This window comes from Epinephelus fuscoguttatus, linkage group LG1 (assembly GCF_011397635.1).
Source record: "Epinephelus fuscoguttatus linkage group LG1, E.fuscoguttatus.final_Chr_v1".
NCBI classification, from domain to species: Eukaryota; Metazoa; Chordata; class Actinopteri; order Perciformes; family Serranidae; genus Epinephelus; species Epinephelus fuscoguttatus.
Window position 1 is genome coordinate 22,879,251 of NC_064752.1, and position 23,666 is coordinate 22,902,916.

At 41.8% G+C, this 23,666-nt stretch overlaps 2 protein-coding genes across 3 annotated transcripts; both read left to right on the forward strand.

Annotated features, from left to right (window-relative positions):
- The first annotated feature begins 169 nt into the window (after positions 1 to 169).
- Positions 170 to 7,770, forward strand: zmynd10 (zinc finger, MYND-type containing 10). Its single transcript, XM_049584988.1, has 12 exons — positions 170 to 733; positions 965 to 1,073; positions 1,225 to 1,341; positions 1,426 to 1,479; positions 1,591 to 1,740; positions 1,828 to 1,916; positions 2,690 to 2,784; positions 2,882 to 3,054; positions 4,287 to 4,412; positions 4,497 to 4,618; positions 4,719 to 4,844; positions 7,426 to 7,770. The coding sequence occupies exons 1-12, from the start codon at positions 645 to 647 to the stop codon at positions 7,523 to 7,525; spliced, it is 1,350 nt and encodes a 449-aa protein (XP_049440945.1). The 5' UTR covers positions 170 to 644; the 3' UTR covers positions 7,526 to 7,770.
- Positions 7,771 to 9,107: 1,337 nt separating this feature from the next.
- On the forward strand, positions 9,108 to 23,564 carry LOC125886350 (ras association domain-containing protein 1-like). Of its 2 annotated transcripts, XM_049572480.1 has the most exons (7): positions 9,108 to 9,456; positions 10,804 to 11,159; positions 12,017 to 12,141; positions 20,866 to 20,970; positions 21,059 to 21,344; positions 21,453 to 21,568; positions 22,405 to 23,564. In XM_049572480.1, the coding sequence occupies exons 2-7, from the start codon at positions 10,838 to 10,840 to the stop codon at positions 22,549 to 22,551; spliced, it is 1,101 nt and encodes a 366-aa protein (XP_049428437.1). In that variant the 5' UTR covers positions 9,108 to 9,456; positions 10,804 to 10,837; the 3' UTR covers positions 22,552 to 23,564. The 2 variants fall into 2 exon arrangements, with proteins under 2 accessions (XP_049428437.1, XP_049428446.1); XM_049572489.1 differs by lacking the exons at positions 9,108 to 9,456; positions 10,804 to 11,159; positions 12,017 to 12,141 and adding an exon at positions 18,165 to 18,675.
- The last annotated feature ends 102 nt before the right edge of the window (positions 23,565 to 23,666 follow it).

Here is a 23,666-nt window from a genome sequence, read left to right on the forward strand (position 1 = left end):
CCTCACTGTTTGGTGCAAGAAATACACATTAAGGCAAAGTACTGCAAGGGTCAAGGAAATAAATATAGAATAGAAAAGGTATAAAAAATTACTATAAATATGTGCAATAGAGCTGTTTCAGAATAAGAGTCCTGTGCAGTTTTGTGCAGGATCTGCAAAATTTTGATTTAAAATATCTTGACAAAGGCCTGCAGTTGAAAAATGGCCGGCTGGCTAACACTGGCACATTTACAGATATGTTGATTAATGTGCGTTGTCATTATAAATAAAAGAAATGAAATTAAACTGTATGTGCAAAAGTTTACAATAGTCCAGTAATGTATTCTTGAAGTGCAGTTTGCTAGTGATACTTACTTGTGTAGGAGTATGTTTGCAGTGTAGTGCTGCAGCTCCTGATACCTCCTCCATCACTGCTCATTTTTGATCTTCACACTCAGCTCACTGTTGGTTTTACTTGAAGATGTACCGCCCCTCTCTGGCGGCCCGGAGGAACTGCGTTCTGGGTGCGCTCGGTTTACAGTCACCATGACAACCACAGGACACGAAGGCTAACCGGTTAACTCCACTTGACTGAAGTGTTAGCTAATGATATTCTTCTTTTCTTATTTTACTCGATAGTTTGTTGAATAGTGTCCTGTAACAAAATGGACACGTCTGTAATTCTGCCTGTCGAGGCAGAGGCGTTTGTTCAAAGTCTGGAAACTTTCTCTCTGAAGGAGGTGGGCTCTGAGAGGTAAGGTGAACCAGCAGCACCTCAAGTTAGCTAGTTAGAGCTAAAGTTAACGTTAGCTAACATGGCTAAACTAGCATTAAACTAGCCAGGATATAACTTTAGATTTAATTTAAGTGAGCCAGCAGTGTTTGCGAAGCTACTTTGAAAGTATAGCGTTGAAACCTAATGTAGCAGTTGATGAAGCCTTTTTCTGTGCTGTCAAATTATTTTTCTCTTGGTGTGTGTTGACAGGTGGTTCAGACAGCACGAGCACATCGAGAAACTCAACATGCAGGCGATACTGAATGCTTCTGCTATGCACCATGAGTTCGTCAAAGAGCACCTGGTGTCCTATGGAAAGGTGACTGCTACCTCTCAACACATGATGTTGAAATGGAATTTAGAGAAGCCCTTCCAAAAAAGGAAAAGAATTATATATGATAGCATGATGAACACTTTAGAAAAGTTTTTTTTTATCTACAGTATCTTTCCCTACCTCCCTTCCTCTCTAGATACCTGTTCTGGTCCATGAAATGATCCTCATCGAAGTGTGGAAACACAAAGTGTTCCCCATCTTATGTCAGCTGCAGGACTTTAATCCCAAGAACACATTTCAGCTGTACATGGTGGTGAGTGTAAAATCAGATGTAAAATGATGTCAGCTGGCAGTGCTCATCACTGATTTCATATGTTTTTTAATGCCTCCTTCTTAGATCCACCATGAAGTCACGATCATAAACCTACTTGAAACGATAATGTATCATAAGGTCAGTGTGTAAATACATACCCCAGAATACCCCCTGATTGTGCTGCCTAGCAGCTTAGACTGTCTGTCTCTATAAATATTGTCATAGTCTTAAGTTTTGTTTATTGTGCAGGATTCATGTGACTCAGCCGATGACTCTGTTCTTGACTTGGTGGATTACTGCCACCGCAAACTCACCTTACTGGCGAGCAAAGTGACCAGGGAGGGCGCAATGACTCTTGACCAACACAACCTGAGAGAAGCAGTTGTATCCACTATAGAGGTACAGACATCTGAGATTTGTTGTTCTTTCTTTGGTCCTTCTATTACTAAATGTGATCAGTCACATCATTCTTTTCACTTGTTGAAGGAGTTGCAGGTGCAGAGTGCTGCACTGGAGTTTGAAATCTCCCTGAAGGCTGTTTCTGTGCTGCGCTACATCACTGATCACACCGAGAGGTATGACAAGCGTGTCCGGAGCATCAGTAAGGTTCAGGGATTAGAGGCTTACGGGGAGAATCTGAGAAATCCTCTGAGACTTTAAGACATTCAAGCTAAACCATTTTTGACCTTCTTAATCATTTTGTTTATAATACATGAAGCAGTTGTTAAAAAAAAAAAACATTTAACATCTTCAAATTGCTTGTTTTGTCCAACCAACAGTTCAAACCCAAGATAATACATTTACAGTAATACAAAACAAAGATAAAACACATTTAACAACCTTGAGCTTTTGGAATTTTTGTTTGAAAACTGTCTTAAATTAATACTTGATCCCCCAGATAACCTTTTGTGTATCAGTTACTCACTCTGTGTTATGTTGAACTCAGTAAGAAAACTCTGAGACTGTTTACTCCTGGTATTAACGTGTTTCGGTGATCTGAACACAAGTGGACAGCAGAGACACATCGCCATTCACATCTGTGTCTATTATGCGTCTCCAGCGAGGTTGTCAGTGGATGTTTTGATATAATTTTGCTGTTTTTTAACACCGACCAGACCACTATGACTTAAGTTTATCAAGAATGTTAATCTTTTTTGGATTCTTCATTCACCATGGAGGCATGCTAGAATAACTAAATTGTCTTTCTGATTTCAATGTAACACGGAGTGACTAAGTGATATACACATGATCATTTGAAGGGTGAAGTATTCCTTTAAACAAGTCATCATCATCTATCAGAGTTGCTGCAGAAAAGTTTTCCGTTATGTGACCTTTTCTTTCTTCACAGTGTCAGTGTCATCAACCGCATGCTGTGCACACATAACCTGCCTTGCGTCCTGGTTCAGCTGATTGACTGCTGCCCTTGGAGTCGCTACAAAGAAGGTATACTGTGCATCACACCTCTTGCATATCAAATATGTTCTTATATTTTTGCATGGGACCCTTCATTTAATTTTCTCCACTCGGTCTCCCACTGAAGGTGAAGTAGAAAAGTACATCAGTGGTAGATGGCAGAAGATCCCTGCTGAGGACCGTTTAAAGATGACAAAACTAGACGGTCAGGTCTGGATTTCTCTTTACAATCTGCTGCTGAAGGAAGACTGCCAAAGGAAATATGAATTCAACAGTTTCAACAAGAATCAGCTTCTGAAGGTAAACCGTGAAGAAAATGTTGACTTTTCATCATTCCTTTATTACTGTATCTTCAGGGTCTTGAGCTGTGATGGTTGAGTTATTTGAAAAGTAAAGCGGAGGAAGTGTGTGAGTGCCAGGTCATTGTCCTCCAACAACATATCTGTCCTCCTCACTTGTTAAAATGCAGATTCAGTTTCCAAGGTTTGTTTTGACTAAGATGTTTCCTCCTATTATACGCTTTCTCATCCCCTTCCTGTTGTATTAATTATATAACCAGAGAGCCTTGTGCATCCTCCTGTAGTCCCTGTTATCCCCTCCAATCATGCGTTGGGTCGTGTGTTTGTGTATCCGTCTGTCCGCAGCTAATCTCACGACTACCGGACCAATCGACCTCATACATTGTGTGCACTTTTATGACTATATATATATACCCAAGGACTTGTGGTTGTGGCGATTCACAATAGTTGAGAAACCTGTTTAATTGACTGTTTTATGCTGTCATTGACTGCAGATTCCTTCTACTCTCTAGGGGCTGCAGGATTTCCGTAAATCATCTCAGCTATAAACAACAAGCCTTACCGTCTGTTGCAGGCCACATTTAGGCCTCTGTTGTGGCTCAGAAACTGACATTCATAAAAGAGTTTGGTCTTATTTTGCACCAGAGTATCTGCAGATTCATTTCCACATGTGATATGTTACAATCTACAATACCAGATTAATAAATCCCCAGTTTTCTTTATCTTCGCCACAGTCTTGACTGTAAGGGAGCCAGGAAGGACAATTACACCCAGTGCAGGCCTCCGCTGTCTGCCTGCAACCTGGTTTTGCTCGGTCATACCACACAGGGAGCATTTCAGAAGCAGCGCACTCTGTCTGCCTGATTTTGTAGACCTAGAGATTTTGTTGATTTGGTCATTTTTCCTTGATATCTGTGCTTCTATTGTAAGCTCCATCAAAAATAGACAAGGTACTTATTTTTATTGGCTTCAGAGACATGTCATAAACAGTCATTTTGAACTGACATCAGTGTATGTACTTGAAAAGAGTATATTTTTGCTATTGGTGTGTATTTCCATCGCACATTTGGTCTAAAGTTAATTTAAAGTGGTATTAAAAAGGTCTTAAATGTAACTTGTTTACACCTGTAGACACCCTGTTCAACTCAGTGCACTTTTCTAGTGTTCTCATACAGTCTTGCTGTTATTGTTGTTGCTGTAATTATTTGTGGGCTTATTGTTCATGTACCACAGCTGCGGGGTTTCCTGACGGAGGTGTTGGTTGATCAGCTGCCAAACCTGGTGGAGCTGCAGCGTTTCCTGGCTCACCTGGCCGTTACAGACCCTGCCCCTCCAAAAAAGAGCCTCATTCTGGAACAGGTGCACACTCACACATGCACGCAAAAGTGTATACAGCTTACTATGTCCCCTGTGCATTTACCCTCAGTTTTGCTTTATGTGCAGATCCCAGAAATGTGGAACCACATTGTGAGTGAGAATTCTGGGAAGTGGAAGGCAATAGCAAAGTATCAAGTCAAAGAAACGTTCAGCCCGTCTGAGAGTGACCTGAGGCAGCAGGCACAGAGGTAATACTGCACACACAAGTCTGAGCACTGAATGTAAAGAGAAGTCAGTTGTATTATTCTCACTGTGATGATTATTGACATAAGTATTGTTCTATACCAGGTTGGCCCAGATGTACAATTTGGATCTGATGGAGAGTTTACTCCCCGAGAAGCCAAAGTGTGGATCCTGTGGGAAAGAGGCTGCAAAGAGATGCTCTCGATGTCAGGGAGAGTGGTACTGTCACAGGTAAGACTCGTATAGATGTTTGTCCTGTGGTAGTGCAGACGCTGAACCGGACTGCCGTAGTTAAGAGGGAGCTGGGTCTGAAGGCAAAGCTCATGATTTACCAGTTGATGCACTTGTCAACCCTCACCTATGATCATAAGCTTTGGGACATGACTGAAAGAATGAGATCATGAGTATACGCTACCAAAATGAGTGTCCTGTGCTCACTGTTGGTCAGATATGGAGTGAGGAGCTCAGACATTAGATCAGACATTTCATATCCCGGATGGCTGGAAAACCACCTCATGCCCGGATCATACAGCGGTGTGTTGCTACAGGTGTGGCTGTTTTTTTTTTTTTTTAAAGATATTTTTTGGGCATTTTTAAGCCTTTAATTGATAGGACAGACAAGTGTGAAAGGGGAAGAGAGAGAGAGAGAGAGGATGACATCCAGCAAAGGACCACAGGCTGGATTCGAACCCAGGCCGCTGCGGCAACAGCCTTGTACATGGGGCGCCTGCTCTACCACCAAGCCACCGACGCCCCAGGTGTGGCTGCTTTGAAAATACCTTGGCAAAGGCGCTGGGTAAAAAAGAGTGGTGCACCTGTGGAGTGGGGCTGTGTGCACAACTGTACGATCAACTGTGATTGACAGAAAAAAAAATGATTCAAGCAGATTCTCTCATACCATCTCACTTTCTCGTAGCTCTTTAAGACCTGTTGGAGCACCAGCGATCTCATTTGCATATCTATTTTTAAATGCTGATAGAAATGCAACCAAATAAGATAGAGCAATAATTTTACACTAACATATCATGCATTCATCATGTCCCAGATCACTGTTTCCTTGCACTAATGGGTTTGTAGAAATAGAGTAAAAAGTCCACACAACAAAAACATTATAATCCAGACCACAGATACTCACAGCACTTCCTACGTTAGAATAAGCACCATCATGTTGTGAGCATGAACTGAGGGTATAAGGGTTATATTGATGGATAGCATAATAACTACTCCAAAAATGGCACTACAGAATGTAAAAATGTAAAGATACGCTCTGGCGGACTTGTTCTGTGGTAGGTCATAAAGGGTTAAAGACAATAGTCAACATGAAACTCCCTCTCTCACTCTCTGTAGCTCTCTCACAGTCCAACAGCTAGCTAGCCTATTTATCGGCATAATAAACAGCATTATATTTAGATTTAACCTGTTTGTTCATGTGGGGTGACCTTGAATTATATAGTTCATCATAACCCCATTTTACCTTTACTGTATGTATTCCGATTATTATCTGTTAAGGTTACTATACATATTTTTGTAAATAATCTTGTTTAGGTTACAATATATATTTTTTGTAAAGATCCCTGTTTAGGTTACAATATATATTTTTGTAAATAATCTTGTTTAGGGGCGGCACGGTGGTGTGGTGGTTAGCACTCTCGCCTCACAGCAAGAGGGTTGCCGGTTCGATCCCGGGCGTGGGAGCCCTTCTGTGTGGAGTTTGCATGTTCTCCCCGTGTCAGCGTGGGTTCTCTCCGGGCGCTCCGGCTTCCTCCCACAGTCCAAAGACATGCAGATTGGGGACTAGGTTAATTGGTAACTGTAAATTGTCCGTAGGTGTGAATGTGAGCGTGAATGGTTGTTTGTCTCTATGTGTCAGCCCTGTGATAGACTGGCGACCTGTCCAGGGTGTACTCTGCCTCTCACCCGATGTCAGCTGGGATAGAGGATGAAGCGGTTAGAAGATGAATGGATGAATGAATGAATCTTGTTTAGGTTATGATTAATATTTTTTAAATATTCTTGTTAGATTTCTTATATTTTCACTTATCTTTTTTATCTTAATCTTGTAAGGAGCACCTGTAACGCAAACAATTTCAATAAAGTATTTCTGATTCTTATTCTGATTCTGATAATTAAATGCTGCCAATATCAACCTTTCATCTGCCATTGTTCTCCTATTCCTAACAAATCAAATGATTAAAACAGGAAGGAGGTGGTAAATTAATGATTGGCGGTGCAACTCTGCGCCTTGCGCTGAAAAGTTGAGAATATGTTTAACTTTTATGTGTTTCTAAAAAAACTCCAGAATTATAGGCAGTGCAGGAGACCAGGGCACGCCTGGCATGCCATAACACAGTAAAACAATGTTTTTTGTTGGCGACATGTTTCTAGTGAAGCGCCTCAGGATCCCCCAGGAGCTGGAGGACATATGGGCTATTATGCTTAGCCTGCTACCATGGCAACCATCTAGAAGCGTTCTGTCCTACCTGTCTGAAGTCCTTAATATCTACTCATGTCTATTTGTAATATTGACTCCCTTTCCACTTTCATATCCCATCTGAAAGCACACCTTTTTCAGCTGGCATATTCAGTCTGAGTTAATGGTCACACACATATTGAGACTTGCACTGGTGATGAAGATGAATACAAGTCTGTGTTTCTACATCAGACATAAAATTACATGTTATCCATGACCATTAGACATATCTTTCTACACCACATATCTTACATAAATGTTCTTGGTATTTTGATATCACATGCTAAATGTATGATACGTTTCTGCTGATCTTAAGTCTCATTCATCTTATTGTGTTTACAGAGAATGTCAGGTGAAGCACTGGCCTAAACACAAGAGAGCCTGCCAGCTTATGGCCGAGGCCACAGAGAAGATCCAGAGGGACCTGCACATCAACAGCTAATGAAGAGAGACTGCTGACACACATGAAACAACTGGTGATGGACGATAGACTGTTGAGTCACACAATGGGAGGGGAACAGATCTGCATGTTCACGACGCTAATTCAGATTCCTATACATTTTTGAAATTCTCTCAATGCAGGAAAAGTTTGTGCCCAGTTATAAAGTGTTATTGTTCTTTTTGTTTTGAATACTGTAATGTTTGTTTATGATTTTGTGTTTGTCATTTGTGTTTAATAAAACCTTGCTTCACTGTCAAGACTCCTGAACTCCTTTGATTTTGTTATTCAACACATTAGAGGTGCATTTAACTTCATTACACCAGCAGCAAATAAAAATGCTTTAACAACTCTACTCTACAACTCTACATTGTCTTCCTGCCCAGTGCTATTAAGAAGAAAGGCATGTAGGTATTTTCATGACCACAATGACAGACCAATGTAACCTTGTTGATGTGTTTGTTTCATTAACTGCTTGTTTCTTTATGTCGTCTCTTAAGGACAACTTTCCAGTCTAGTAGACAATAAATGACCGTTACCTCCAGCATGCACTGGCGAGGTTTGCAGCTGAGTGTGAAGCGGTCGGGAGGAGAGTCAGCACCTTCAAATCTGAGGCCATGGTTCACTGCTGGAAACCTGGGAATGTCCCCTCCAGGTTGGGAGTAATTTACTGCCTCAAGCGAGGGAGTTCAAGTATCTCGGGGTCTTGTTCACGAGTGAGGGTAGAATGTAGCGTGAGATGGATTGCCGGACTGCCGTGGTGAAGAGAGAGCTGAGTCGGATGGCAAAGCTTTCGATTTACTGGTCCATCTACGTCCCAGCCCCTCACCTATGGTCATGAGCTCTGGGTAGTGACCGAAAGAATGAGATCGTGGATACAAGCGGACAAAATAAGCTTCCTCCGTGGGGTGGCTGGGCTCAGCCTTAGAGATAGGGTAAGGAGCTTGGACATGTGGAGGGAGCTTGGAGTAGAGCCGCTGCTCCTTTGCATCGAAAGGGGTCAGTTCAGGTGATTCAGGCAATTGATCAGGATGCCTCCTGGGCGCCTCCTGTAGGAGGTGTTCTGGGCATGTCCCACTGGTAGGAGGTCCTGGGGTAGACCCAGAACACGCTGGAAGGACCTTGTATCTCGTCTGGCCTGGGAACACCTTGAGGTCCCCCCAGGAGGAGCTGGAAAGCGTTGTTGGAGAGAGGGACGTCCGGGGTGTTTTGCAGATGAAAATGGATGGATGGATAGACAATGAAGACATAGTCTATTCTCTTCTATTCGAACCTCTTTTAATACTCACCTGGTTCAAGTACCTGGGGATTTGTGGTTCCTCTTCTTGGTTGTTACTCCTGTCAGTCATGGTCAGACTTTGCCCTCCATGAATGTTAGACTGTTGACTTTCTTTCATTGAATACATAACGGTGTTGGCTGTTGGTTTAAGCATTATAAATACTACCCGTGTGTGTGTGTGTGTGTGTGTGTGTGTGTGGGTGGTTAGAGATAGGGTTTGACACAGTGGTTGGAGGGGTGTGGAGGGGGGACTTTGCACGCCCACTCAGCTGTGCTCCGGTGCTCCGGACTCAGAAGCACCCCCTATGTGAAAACATTCCGGATGTCGGCTCAGCTCAGTCTCATCTTACTCTCTCTTTTTCATAATGAGCAGTTTCCTCCTCTCACAGCGCAGTCTGACACAATCTAAAGATGTCTTGAGGAGTGCTCACACACCGTTGTTTCTCTGATATTACCGAGCAAACAGGGCCTCCGTCGTTAGTTAGATGTGAGCCGCCGGTTGATGATAGATTATTTCCAGAGATGTAGCAGCGGCCTCACACCTCCGTTACTTGGAAACCGTCAGAAGTTTGCTGCGGAAAGTTTTTCTCTCCGGATGGAAGAAGAAGTTTTGAGACAAAGCGGGTGCCACAGGGCTGTTTCCCCTCCTGTTTTGGTAAGTTACACTGAAGATACTCAAGATTTTATTTCACTTTGACGTGTCAGTGATTAAGGTTATTTACAAAGCTTGTTTTTCAGACCTAAACATGTGACTTTTCATCTTCCGAGCCGTCGTAAACGCACCTTTAATTGTTGTATTTACAGAGAAATCATAGTTAATCATGTACTGAAAAACCTCAGCCTACAGCACATTTCTTGGTGACATAAACATGTAACAGTAATGTCTTCTTTCACACTCTACTTACACTGGGTTGGCAGACTATCAAATATTACATAATTACTCACATGGAGCATGTTATGTATGACCAACGTGTCATATACACTACATAGTTACTACACCATCATATATAAACTTATAGTGTTATAAAATGTCTGAAATCTGCTGTATATGACACTGACACAAACATAACAAACGTTATTGCACTTGCTAGAAGTACATTTACTCTTTCACTATACTTTAATAGCCTACAGCTTATTGAGTGTTTCCATTTTATGCTAATATAGGCTACATACACTCAACTGCATTTGTTTGAGAGCTGTAGTTTCTCGACAGAATAGTATTTTAAATAAAAAACATGTCAAACAGCATGTACATGACAATGCCAGTAAGTTAAAACTACCTCTAACTTGAATGGCCATCACATTAAAACATAAAGCATCAGTAAAGCATCAGTAATAATGATTCAATAATATAATATGTACAATTTGAGCAAGCAATTTTTACCTAAAATAATGTATTTTTAAATTGTGGTATTGCTTCATCAAGGCAACTTAAATACAGGGATACTTCTTCTACAGCTGTATATAATTTAAAAAAAAAATATATATATAGGCCTACTTTTTATTTATGAACATTTTTTACGTTTAAGAGCGAAAGAAAAGAAAAAGGACGTCGAGGGATGTTTACAAAGGCATGACAGATTTTCCTAATTTAAAGTAAGGGTTCATATATGGTACATAGATAATCATGGACTCATTGGCTAAATAAACACACCATTTTCTCCACCGATTTCCTCCCCATTCTTCCTGAAGTCGAATTGAGTACATGTCATATGTTTCACAAGGTGTAAGTGTTTAACAGTATTAATATACTGTATATAATTTTTAGGTGTTTTTTGCGTGCTAAATTTAATAGCACATTTGAATTTTTTGTTTCCTGATAGAGCAGGCCAACATTCAGAAACCATAGAGTCAAATGGAAACCCTTTCAAACCACCACATAAACATCAGGTTGAACACTGCAGGTTTCTGCCACTGACTCACACAGCGAAATGTTAAAACAGGAGCCACACAGTCGTTGGAAGGTACCTAGTGTGTTACTGTATGTTTTTCTTCCTGCCAGTGATAATGGAGGAAGCCGTGCTCTGAGTGACACGATGTCTTGGGGGGAGTTCATCGAGCTCCGTGACCTGAGGACGGACAGAGAGCAGATAGAGCTGACACATGGGACACAAACGCCCTGCTTCCCTCCACGCCTGGAGAGAACCAACGCCCTGAGGATCAGCCCGGGGAAGGTCCCAGACCTGCTGAGCAGGGTGGGCATCATCAGACTCCTGAGCAGCACCCAGGACCCCCAGCCTCTGGAGGAGAAGGGGGAGGGACACAACTTCCAGCCATGTAGCCACGCTCAGCCCACGTGGTGCGACCTGTGTGGAGACTTCATCTGGGGACTGTACAAGCAGAGCCTGCGGTGTGTCAGTGAGTTGGCTTATGTGGGCTGTTTGCGTGCCTGAGTGTGTGCATGTGGGACTGCCTCGGCGCATATGCATGATCAGAAATGAGAACAAGACGGAGTGTAGAGGGAAATTTGGTTGTGAGAAAGATGCAGCCTCCAGTGTGGGTGCAGTCCAAAATAACCCTGTACTCAGCCTGGTGACACATAGAAATTATAACCTTGTCTGCTTGCTCTGCCATGCCATTAATGTGCTCCACGTCGTCACTCGATGTTATCTAGCATGCAGTTGTTTAAGTGGTTTGGTGGTCTGATCATTATCTGATTGGGGTAGGCTAGAGACATTTATGCTCTAATTGCTCAAGACTCATCTTAGAGTTGCTTTCAACTTGAACTTCCTTCTCATCAAATGAACCCCCCTGAAATGTGGCTGCGGTTTGTTTAAAGCAGTGGTGTGAAGAAAAAAGGCTCCTTAACAGTAATCTGAATATGAAACTGCAATCAAATCACAATTACACATCAACACAAACACTGATGACAATTATCAAGATATTGATCAAAGAAACAAATAGTCACGCATTTTTACAGAAACTGAAGTCTGCATTCATGTGACAGGATATTTATTTTGCAGCTCAACAGGTGCAGTATTGCCATATGTGCACTTGAAGACAAGTAGCATTTATTTATGTATTTATATACATGCGACACAAATGGGAGAGCTTAGTAAATGCAAAGGAAAGCCCACCTAGAGTAACTGAAGTGACCATTAACAGCCAGAGGACATCACTGTCTTATAACTGCACTCTACAATAACACCACATGCATGTTCTCTGTTAATGATTTTGTCACATGCGTTTATGTGTGTGACTTCCTTCCCTTACAGATTGTAGATTCACGTGCCACTACCGCTGCCGTGCTCTGATCCAGTTGGACTGCAGCTGGGACCGAGGCTCTGCGGCCGACCAAACATGTGTTGTGGAGCACACCATAGAAACGGACACAAATGTGGTAAGGACCTTTGTAATCGGCAGCATGACTGGCTCAGTGTCTTCTATCAGAAGTGGTAATAGTCACGGTTTACTTGCTTTTGAAGGCATCTTTAGCATCAAGAAGTTGCAACCACATTGTGCCGCCATGGTTACCATTAAAAAAAAAAAACAGTGAGGAAACTGGATGCTTCCTCAAGCCTCTAATTTGATGGTCACATTGTGTGTTACCTGTAAATTCTGCTGGACTGTGTTAGGGAACAAAATCAGTTGTATATTGGCCAAAAATGGGAACCTCCATACATACATGACAGTAAAAACACACCCTTAATCCAGTTCCACTTACTGCAAACTGGGGAAGTTTGCTATTATTGAGAAACACAGAACATTGCAGGTAACACCTTTTGCAAGATCTGCTTCAGGTTGTTTAATTACTACAGTGAAACAAAGTTGAATAAAGAAATCAGATGACATTTTTAGTATGATGTACAATAAGATATGTTAATTTCAGTTTGTTAAAAGGCTTATGTATTGTACATGGCACAAATGTACCATTCTTGTAGGCCGTAGAGAGCTGCAGGGATGACCTTTTTTTGCCGGCAAACCTGGAAGTTACATCACACTGGTTCCCTCAACAAGCAAGTGGTATTTTCCATTGGATTTTGGATTATTGCAGAAAACAAGCTCTGTGGCAAACAAAAGTTTTTGATACTAACACATTTTGTCAAGCAAATAACACCACTTTTACGATTTTTGAAGCATAACTGAAATCACCATAAGCAAAAAGCTAACGTTAGGCTGTAAACAAACTACGCCATGGCTGCATGACTTAAGTCTCAGCACTACTAAGCTTCCAACTTCTTCCACAAAAGCCTTTCCCCATAGCATGACATGATCTAACCAGCGGTCAGTGCTCTTCCAGTTGCCAGTTTCACATCCTTTCTCAGTAGAACAGTTTGCAAAGGCACGAGTATAAACACAACAAGGCCGTGTGCCATGTCCGTTCTTTTTAAAGACACTTAAAGCATCAAAATTATGAGCAGGGTATTTACTGATGTATGTGATGTTGTAGAACAAAATGTGAAAGTCTCTTAAGCTTGTGTTACCCACAGACCTTTCAGGTATCTAACCAAAACCACTCAAAAAATCCACTGACTTCAAGAAGAGGGAACCAGGAGTGCAAAAACACCAACTCATTTCCAGGTTTTGGAACACATTTCTGCAGCACTCTATAGATTTATTTTTATGTTTTAGCCCTGTCTTTGTCAGTTTTAGAGAGACAGATGGAGACTAGGGTCTTAATGCTTTCTCAGCACATCAAGTCCTGGCTGCTGAACACTTTAAATCTCACTATAAGAAGATGCCTGTGTGATTTTCTGCACCACAGTGTTAGTCATACAAAAGGGAGTCAAGGCTACGAGCCTGTAGTTGTTCAAGGCAGCAGGGTTTGGTCTCTTAGTAACGGGTTTTATTCCCTCTCTATCAAACACCTGTTGCTTATCAAAGGACGACTGGAATGTGAAAACTTCAGCAGGCTGTTCAGCAGAGTATGAACAGTATGTGAACATGGTTAGATACTGTTTGCTGTCGGGGGCTAAGATTGTGTGCACAGGCGTTGTGCACAGCAGACATTTTGACTTAACATAGCAGGGAAAGCACAGGTGGAACTAATATACTGGCTGATGATGACTCTGTTAGAGTGGACCAGTAAGAGCTGCCAGTGAGTCAGCATGCAAAGCACCAGAGCTGTAATAAATGTTATTAACAACATCTGCCATGACCTAAAATATCTGCAATGAACATAACCCAAAGACAAAACGGACAACATAACAAAACAAAACATGCAAGACAAGTCCATTACCTTATTATATTTTACTGTAGCACTAACATGTGTCACCTTTGGATTACTTAGAGTTCAATGTTATAAAGTAGAGCAGCTGGAGGGTGTTTGGGTGGAGCAGCTCGCATGTGTGAACTCATTTCCTCACACTAGGAGGCTCAGAGTATTTCCTGCCAATGCTCGTGCTGAAAGCCAAAAAGATATGACCAACTCCTCAGCATGTGTGAAAAACACTGAGGTTGTATTTTACAAACGTCTTCACCAGTTGTATGTGACCTTGTTTTTCATATGTTCATTAGTGTAATTATTTGACGTAATCTAAAGGGGTGCACTGCGGGTGGCATGACTCAGATTAAAAAGGGAAAAACAGAATTGTTTATCTGTATCTAAATCATAAAGCTACTAAAAAAAGCCTTTCATCTCAGTTTTAAATGCTGCTCATTTTCATCAGCATTCCTGATTATAGTCTTCTGTAGCCAGACATGCCCTTCACAGTTTCACAGGGTGTCATTCATATTGCAAGTTTTTTTTTCCAACCAACTGTTCATAACTCCAAAATATTTTACTAATGATAATAAAAAATACAGAGATAAGCAGAAAATCATAAAAAAAAACCCCATCACATTTAAGAAGTGGGTGACAGATATTTTGTTTGGAAAGTGACTCACATGAATTATTAAAAGAGCTGTATGCGACATTCAGAGGATATCTACGGTTCTTTCAGCTTAAGGCAGGGGCGAAAATCCCATTTCATACTTGGGGGGGACAATAAACAGTAAAATTTTAGAGAATAATTCCAGGGGGGGACAAGGAAAAAAAGTTGTAGCCTGTCTTTTTTACAGCATCTTTTACCGCAATTCTCTCTATCTCTCCAACAGGCAGAGTGAATATCTATACTTATGAGAAATGGCTTAACAACTAAACATTTCCTGCAATTAAACTGGTAAAATGGTTTATAAACAGTGTGCTGTCAGCTCTGCCGCTGCGCACCTCACAACCGTGCGCAATAGTCGCGCATAATGACCGCTCCTCATCCGTTAGACTGCACGTCTTTCATGTTTGTCTCACTGACAGGTGGAGAGCCTACAGACAGGTACCCATTAGCTACGAGCTGCTCCGCCACTGACTGCTCTTGTCCTGTTCTCTCCCTCTTCTTTCTCTCCTGTCCTCTCTGACTATCACTAAACTCTGAGCTTAATCATTAGCTTTTAGCTTAGCAGCACTTGTAATTGAGTAGGCTTTTAAACAATGCAGGAGAAATGTTGCAGACAGTTTATATTATCAGCCTGGGCCTGGGGCTTGTTGTAACAGTAAATGGGATGTGTTGTAACTTGTGTAAGTTAAACTGTGTCTATGTGAGTGTACATCTTACCCTGCGATGTGTGATGTGGACAGCAGTTCCAGCCGCACGCTGCTGCTGCTGCCAAGCAGCCCCGCCCGTTGGAAAGAGTGTGGGATATACCACTACTAGGTATGGGAGGGGGGACTAAATCTTTTAAGATTTAAATAGCACATTACTGGGCGATTATAATGAGCACCGCTTACATTGTGCTTTCAATAAATACTACTGTATTGTTCAAAAATTATTAATTGTGTCTCAAATGATTCTAGGGGGGTACAGCTTTACTGAAGGGGGAGTCATGTCCCCCCTGTCCCCCCTGGGATTTCTGCCCCTGGCTTAAGGTGAGTTGTAATTCAGACTTTAGAGACTTTTTTTTGTTCAACTCAGAATAAAATTTAAGATCACTTTTACAATATCAAATTTAAAGGAAAAAAACAATGAGCTTGTGGTTGGGAAATAACTGGCGCTTGTTGACGGGCTTTCCTGGCAAGTTGTGTTTCTCAGACTTTCTGCATAAAATACACCAAGCCTTGAATGCATCACCTAATACAGGTTTCAGCCTTGCCACAAAACCTTGGTTAAGTAGTCTATTTTTGTTGAATTTGTACTTCCCCCATGCGGTCCAAGGTAGTTACAGCTAACAAGGAGACAGTGGGTCCTCTGCTCTGAGCATTGCAGCCAAAAACAAAATATGAGCACTGTTGATTCTGCTATCCTGATCTGTATAACATTAATTCAAGAGGCATTCTGCAAATTATTTATTGAAGTAAACAGATGTTACCAAGTATTTTAAGACTTTACAATGCAAAGGATGTATGGAGAGGATGTAAGGAAAAGGATGTAAGTATGTACGGAAAGGATGTATGTAGGATATATGTGTGTGTGTATATATATATATATATATATATATATATATATATGTATATTTGCCCCCGTTACTGTTTTAGCTCGTTTCGCGGCTCCCGGCTGCATCCTCCTCCCTCAATACTGAACCAGTTTTAAAACAAGTTGCACCTATGAATCATACGCACACATACACATGGGGAAATAGGGCCCAGGTTGAAAAATACCTAAGTTATCCTTTAAGCTACAACAAAAACTATAACAAAACCATAGTATAGTTTTATATTCCCATAAAACTAAGTTTGGATATCTCTGCCTCTGCTGCTTTGATTATATGTTGTTATTTTCCTCTTGACTCAGATATGGAAGTGTAATAACTGCAGGAGTTCCCCTAATTTTCTGTCCATCTCATCTAATTGGCTAATTGTTGTGTGGCATGTAGGAGGGCCTCGGTATCTCCCTCTTTCCCCTGCAGATGGCAGGATTTTCACCACTCTCAAGCTTTTCAAACTACATAAGGAAACATGCAACTTCATTTGGCAGTCTAAGTTATAAATAAAATAAGAAGGTTTACATTTTTTTAAATGATCTTCATTTTGAACTTTTAAGATTAGGTGTGAGAAGAAAGACAATGAACAATACACATACAAATGAAGCACTGGAAGAACAAAACTAAAAGCAGTACCAAACAGAAAAGGAAAACAAAGGCAAAACAAATGTAACATAAATGAAAGTTAAACTAAAGACATGAGAGGCTTCTTTTTTTTAGGCTAGCTTTTTTGTTTTGTGAGGAAGAAATCACTGACAAGTCCATTTCCTTTTTTGATACCAAAAAATGAGGTTTCTTGTTAGCAAATTTACAGCTATGAATGTGAGATTTAGTACAATTAAATCAGTAAGGAAAAAACATTAATATGGTGACAACTTCAGCTTCACTATGACAAATAGAGGTTCTGAACACTGTCACTGTCAGTCTTTCTTGATGTGTAATAGATGAACAACAGACTCAAAACAACCGTGAGAAAATACAGCTGTGGTCATGAAGTGGGAGAGCCAATTCACTAATGCTGCAAACTACAAATCCCCCCCCCCAGGACCAACCACCACACAGAGGGGACTGGGACTTTTCCATTGCTGCTCCAACTCTCTGGAGCTCAGTCCCTAAAGACATCACAGACTCCTCCTCACTCTCCACCTTCAAGACAACCCTCAAAACACACCTTTTCAAAACTGCCTACAACCTCTAAAATCAGTGTACTTCGCCCTTATCTTCTTTTTTTTTATTTTTTTATGTTTTGACTGCTGTTGTTCTCTGTAATGTGTCTTTAAGTATCCTGAAAGGCAATATATAATCCAGTGTGTTATTACTATTATAAATATTAAACTACAAACTACTCAGTCCAGCATGCTGGGAAATGTAGGCCTTTGTTACAATAATTAAAGCACCCAAATATAAGAGTTATATAGTAACCTAAATAGTAAAATTTGAGATAATATTGTTAGCTATAAATTTAGAAATATATTTCCACAGTGCATATGTAAAACTGCAGGATCAAATGGGAGCACGTTTCAGGATATAACTCACAACAAGAGCAATTTACATCAATGTAAAATCTGTGGATCAATTTAAATGGCACTTATATGATTTTATTTGTTAGAAGAAACTTTTGTGGTAAGGACCAAACTTTAGTCCAGTCAGTGTCACTAATAAAATTATTCCAGTAAAATGTTGAACATAATGAGACTCACATGTTGCCTCTGGCTGTGAGTGCCGTGACCCTACTGACCTGTCATCACATGACATATTCAGCTGGGAAGGAGCAGAGGCAGCATCCGTGGGAGAGGGAGGGGCGGCGGCAGCAGCAAAGGGACACGGGGGGGTGGATGGAGAGTCTCTGGTATTTCCCCTGGCTGTCCAATCGCGAGCGGCTGCGTTGGTTTTGTGTATTTTCCAAACTCAACCCAACGGCCCCTGGGTGGGGCCTCGGCTCGGCTCGGCGGGGGGAAGGAAGCGAGACAGCAAGGGCGGGGGCTTGAACACATCCTGTTTCACACAGTCAGTACAGTGGAAACGTGGCCGGTAGGCTGAGAAGTTAGAGGAAGAAAAGTCAGTAATATTTTGTCGGTTAGACTGTTGTTATCAAGGCAGCACAGACATATTTGGTCCTCTGCGAGGTTAGTTAACCGTTGAAGTTAGCCGTTATTTCGAACGTTTGAACCAGACTTCTGTTTAGCCGAGGTTTTTTAACTAAGCTAGCGTTAGCTAAAAGTGACTTATTTTAACACTTTTAGTGCCATAAGTTCCGGTTGTTAACTGTAGTGTTAAACGTGTTACACCGGTGGTCAGCATGACAAACGAGGCAAGCAGCTCGGACAAGACTCCCTCCTTCGAGATGACTTGGGGCAGCTCCACCAGCAGCGGCTACTGCAGCGAGGAGGAGTCCGACTCCGAGTTCGAGCAGTATTTCACCGCCCGGACATCTTTCTTCCCCAAAACCCGGAAAGCTAACGTTAATGCTAACGTAAAGAAGGTGAGAGGCAGATAAAAAAAATAAATAATTAAATGTGCATAAAAAGTCATTTGGTCACTGTAAAAGGGGAAGTGAGGCTAGAAAGATGGGTGATGGGTGGCTCAACATTGCTGCTCTCGCGTTACTTCATACTTCTGCTTTTTTCTTGACTGTTTTTGCCAAATTGAGTACTGAATCCACACTTTTGTGTGTGTGTGTGGGGGGGGGGTCAAAGGTCATGGTATGTTTTGTGGAGCACTCCAGCAGAGAGGATGCTTTCCAAGGAAACGTGCAGGCTTTAGGGTGGAGTTCTGGTTCCTCCAGTTTTGAGTAAACACTTGACTTGTAGAAACCAATAATAAAATGCATGTCACCACTGGGAAAAGGCAGATACTGGTTTTGCCACTGAAACACATCAGTACATGTTTTATTTTTTTATTGCAACAAGCACAGACCCACAGCTGAACTCACGCTGAGAACAGCCCAAATGTCATGTTTTTGTGACGCACACCCGCCTCTCAAGTTTCCAACTTTACACCCACCATTCATTGACTGTTCAGGTTTTTCATACTCATTTCTCAATCACAGATGATTCACGCATTGTTGTGAATGTGGTCATTTTCTGTTCCCTTTGTCATCCACACCCACTCAGGTATCAGCTTTAAGTATTGTGAAACAGATGCTGTTTACTGTAAAACACAGTGACATTTACAATTTTCAGTCTCTGTGCAGAAGTCATTTTTGATTCATGTTGTTGGCACAGTGAGCCCTGTGTTTTTGATGCGACACTCCTTTTGTGGGCATGTAGAGACACAGTTGTTGTATTTGTGTTTCGTCCTACTGTTGCCATATGGGAAAGCCTTACTTGGCCCTCATATTGATTTATTGACATGTTAACAGCAGCATATTAACTCCACAGTCTTTCAGTCTGACTGAGGATTTCTGCGATTGATCTTGTTCTGCCTGACATCGATTTATAAGCCAGCCAGCCCCTTTTAATGCTTGCAATTTTGCGTGGTTTGTTTTGCACTGGACAATCCGGGGTCATGAAAATAGATGGAGGTAGGGTAGAGGATACCTTTTCATGTTTTTCATTTTTGAATGTGTGCAGAAAAGCTTGTCTGTAATAATGGAGACATTTGCACAAGTTTCATATCATTAATGTGGAATACTGATATTTAGATTTTGCTCCTCAGGAAAGCCCCCGCTTCCACCTTAGTGAATTAGAGTACAGTATGAAAAATAAATTAGAGCTGCCTCCTCTGTGTGGTTTTCTTTCTATCCAGGAAATACCAATTGGTCAATATACACAGGAAAAGCCGTAATTGAACTAACGGTCATGCAGATGGTAACGTCCAAATGTCCATGACTGAAACATGACTGGGATCGTGCGGTTGATGAGGCAGCTGACCTCACAGGATGTGTCTGTAATACAAGGGAGGGCATTGTCTCTCCCGCTTGTGAGAGCTGGACAGGGGAGGCTATTTTTACATGAATACCAAGTTGAGGAATGCAGCGCCGAACCGTTGGTCGCAGTCATTGCAAACAGCTGCAAGTTGCACAAACCCCTCCTTCCTCTACCCCTCCTAGAGCGAGGAGTCAGAGCAGTCGAACAGGATTGGGCAGCACTGACATCATCGTTTTTGCCTTTGCTACGTTGTCAGGAAGTTGGGAGTCTGATGCAACTGGTGCTTACTGTGAGAAAGAAAAGGGGGCCTACTACAAGGTCATTTAACATCACTTTTACTATGTCTGTTTGTAATCCATTTCTTAACAATATTAAGCATTTTTTTTGTGAAGAAGAACTTGTTTAAATCAAATTTGGGTCACATCACTGTTGCTTTTTTATGAGAGCTCCACGCCCTCTTCCAACTTAGTGTCAATATGTATAGCTCAGCCCAGGCGTCATGCAATAAAAACACACACTCTCAGCTCCTCAAAAACTTTATTTGAGACATACAACAGAAGCATGATTTTAAGAGATTTTTTTTTTATTCATAAGGTTTCTCCTTCAGTGCAAAAAAATAAATAAGTTACCCATGACAGCTGTTATTATAATAGAGCATGACATTTTCATTAAAATAACACCCTGTGGCCGTCTTGTGCTGCTGAATTCTGTGTGTTGGGGTGTGGGGGTTTCTGCCGTCTATGATGTGGTTTGGAGGTGAGCACTGACATCTGCTGGTTTAACACTGTAACTGTCCCTTCCAGGATGAACAAATTGAATGGGGAAAGCAGGAGCTGACAACTGCAGATATTCAGCAGAAGGTGAAGGAATACAACGCTCAAATCAACAGCAATCTGTTCATGAACGTGGTGAGTAGTGATGACGCTCTACAAATCCATGGATTTTAATGTAAAGGCATTTTTCCTTCAGGGTAACTTTTGTTACTTTTCCCAACAGAACAAGGATGGTTCCTATACTGGCTTCATCAAGGTGCAGTTCAAGTTGGCGCGTCCTGTGTCAGTTCCACCTCCAAAGAAAGGAGGTCACGATGCTGCAGGGAGGAGGGCTAGCGGAGTGAAGCGCCGCACCTCTTTCTACCTGCCAAAGGATGCATCCAAGCACCTGCACATAAGCTCTCGCACTTCTGCTCGTGAGGTCATCGAGGCTTTGTTGAAAAAGTTTACCGTGGTGGACAATCCTGGAAAGTTTGCTCTGTTTGAGCGCAGCGAGCGTCATGACCAAGGTATTGCTCCTGTTTTTTTATGCTCACATGCTCAACTCCTGCAGTGTTATTCACTTATTTTACCGAATGCTGTACACTAAATTGAGTCTTTTTGTTTGCCTCTTTCAGTTTATGTTCGCAAGGTGTCTGACAATGAGCGCCCACTCCGTCTGCGTCTGTGTGCTGGGCCCAATGAGAAAGTCCTCAGCTTTGTTCTGAAGGAGAATGAAACTGGAGAAGTCAATGTGAGTGCAGCATGAACATAAGAATGGAGCCAGAGATATACTTTTAGCTACATGTGCCCATGATGGCTGCCTTGTGTTTCCTATGTCCATTTGGGCTTTGGTTGTGCACATGCTCAGTAATTAACACTCCACGTCTGCAAGTATGGCAGGGGCAATGTGTTGATCTGACAGGGTCAGGGGTCACTAGGCACACCAGCTACGACAACAGTGGCGGAAAGTTGTGAAGACAAAGTAATAGACCAAGTCCACAATAACCTGCTTCACTATAATGTGTCATTGCCACAAGGCTTTTGCAGTGTCTGTGGTTTCATGATTTCATACCTCGCTGAAATTTCAGTGGCGTATATGGTATATGACAGTATTTGTGTGTAGCGCTAACTACAATCCCACCAGTAGACACTGATCTCTGGTGGTGCATGATGTGCACTACATACAATACATCCTCAGTACAGCCTCTCCTATGAGTTTGCTAGAAAGATGAGCGTCAGTATTTTTTGCGGAAGCGAAAATCATACCATTTGGATTTCTAAATACTCTGGTGTACCGTGATACTGCCCAAGCCAAATTGTTGCTGAACATTGACAATCTTCTATGGCGCTGCTGTCACTCTTTCCACTATAATGTCAGAATCAGCAGTATCCATGAGTGTGTGTCATATTGACATCACGCAAATACAGAGGTTCTATACAGTCCGAGACGTGGTGTATGTAAGCAGGTATGTGAACACAGCCAGTTGTCTACTCTAGATGGTTAGAAAACAAGTTAATCCCTGGTGTAATGGATCCAAACCATAGATTAATTGCACATATCCTAATGTGATTTTTCTCTCCTTCCAGTGGCATGCCTTCTCAATGCCTGAGCTGAAGAACTTCCTGCGCATTCTGCAGCGTGAAGAGGAGGAGCACGTCAAGCAGATAGTGCAGCGGTACGCTCTGGCCCGCACCAAGATGCGCGAGGCCCTGGCCGGCTCGACCCCCGGTTGAGACGACTCTGCACTCGGGGTTGAACATGCACCACTTGGCTGGACAATCACCTGAAGATGACAGTCATCGCTGCATCCAAAGATCCCAGATAATGCAACTCAAAACGCCTCTTGTGTGAACGAGAGAGTGAGACAGGGCGCAAGACAATGAGAGAGAGAGAGCCGGCGCGAATGTGCGTGTGAAGTGATGCGAGAGATGCGAAGTGCCTTACACCTGGAGAGTCTGATGTGCCTGAGAGAATGAGTTGAGAGAAGTGACGACTGGCGGATGAGACAGTGGTCGTATCCAGTAATGTCTTTTGCCAATGGGTGCCTTTTGATTATCCTGTTTACCTCAGCTGTGTCACTTTAACTTTAAAGAAAATGTCAAAGTTTTTAGGTATGAAAGAATAGTCAATTTTGCATTTGTAGATGCAGTGCCTAAGTAAAGCCCCATGTTGCAATTGAGCTGATAATCACACCTCTGGAAGTTACATTCCTTTTTATTTTTCCAATCACAGCATTACTGCCAGGTTCAGATAAACGTTAACAACCCACCATGAAAACCATACTTAGTAACCGCCCTGTTGACATTTTCATTTATTCCATTAGAAAGTTAAATACACATCTGTTGCTGAAAGGTATTTGGATTTTCATTTGACCCAGGCTCAAAAATCTGCCACGTCCTCTCGACACCCCTGATGGGTGCAACTCTGTTTTTTTATTTTACCGTCAAATTGTGAGTTTGACTGATGTATGGACATTTGTATGCAACTTTATGAATGTCAGAGAGAGCAGTGTCACTCTGGTTGACTGGAATCATGAATGAATATTGGTATACATGTGTTTCACTGGAAGCTGTTTGTCATTCCTTCTATCTTTGTTTTTTTCTGTCCTTTAAAGAAAATGTCTAATGTTTCTCAGTTTCACTATCATTGTATCCGTCTATGCACATATTTACATGTTGAAGCAATAACTCAAACTGTCGTGACAAATGTGCACTGCGTTCAGTAAAGAATTTCCCAGTTCAAATAAGTTTTTGTATTTTTTCAGATATACATAAATGCAAAATTACATATGGGGGCTTAAAGTATAAATATTAGCCCTAATTAACATGGCTATTCTTACATACATGCC

Excerpts from the sequence above, each read along its gene's own strand:
- zmynd10 (XM_049584988.1), top strand. The coding sequence starts at position 645 with ATGGACACGTCTGTAATTCTGCCTGTCGAGGCAGAGGCGTTTGTTCAA. Across the intron at positions 1,074-1,224 it reads ACCTGGTGTCCTATGGAAAG|ATACCTGTTCTGGTCCATGA; the intron begins GTGACTGCTACC and ends CTTCCTCTCTAG. Across the intron at positions 1,917-2,689 it reads ATCACTGATCACACCGAGAG|TGTCAGTGTCATCAACCGCA; the intron begins GTATGACAAGCG and ends CTTTCTTCACAG.
- LOC125886350 (XM_049572480.1), top strand. The coding sequence starts at position 10,838 with ATGTCTTGGGGGGAGTTCATCGAGCTCCGTGACCTGAGGACGGACAGA. Across the intron at positions 11,160-12,016 it reads GCAGAGCCTGCGGTGTGTCA|ATTGTAGATTCACGTGCCAC; the intron begins GTGAGTTGGCTT and ends CTTCCCTTACAG. Across the intron at positions 20,971-21,058 it reads GCAATCTGTTCATGAACGTG|AACAAGGATGGTTCCTATAC; the intron begins GTGAGTAGTGAT and ends TTTTCCCAACAG.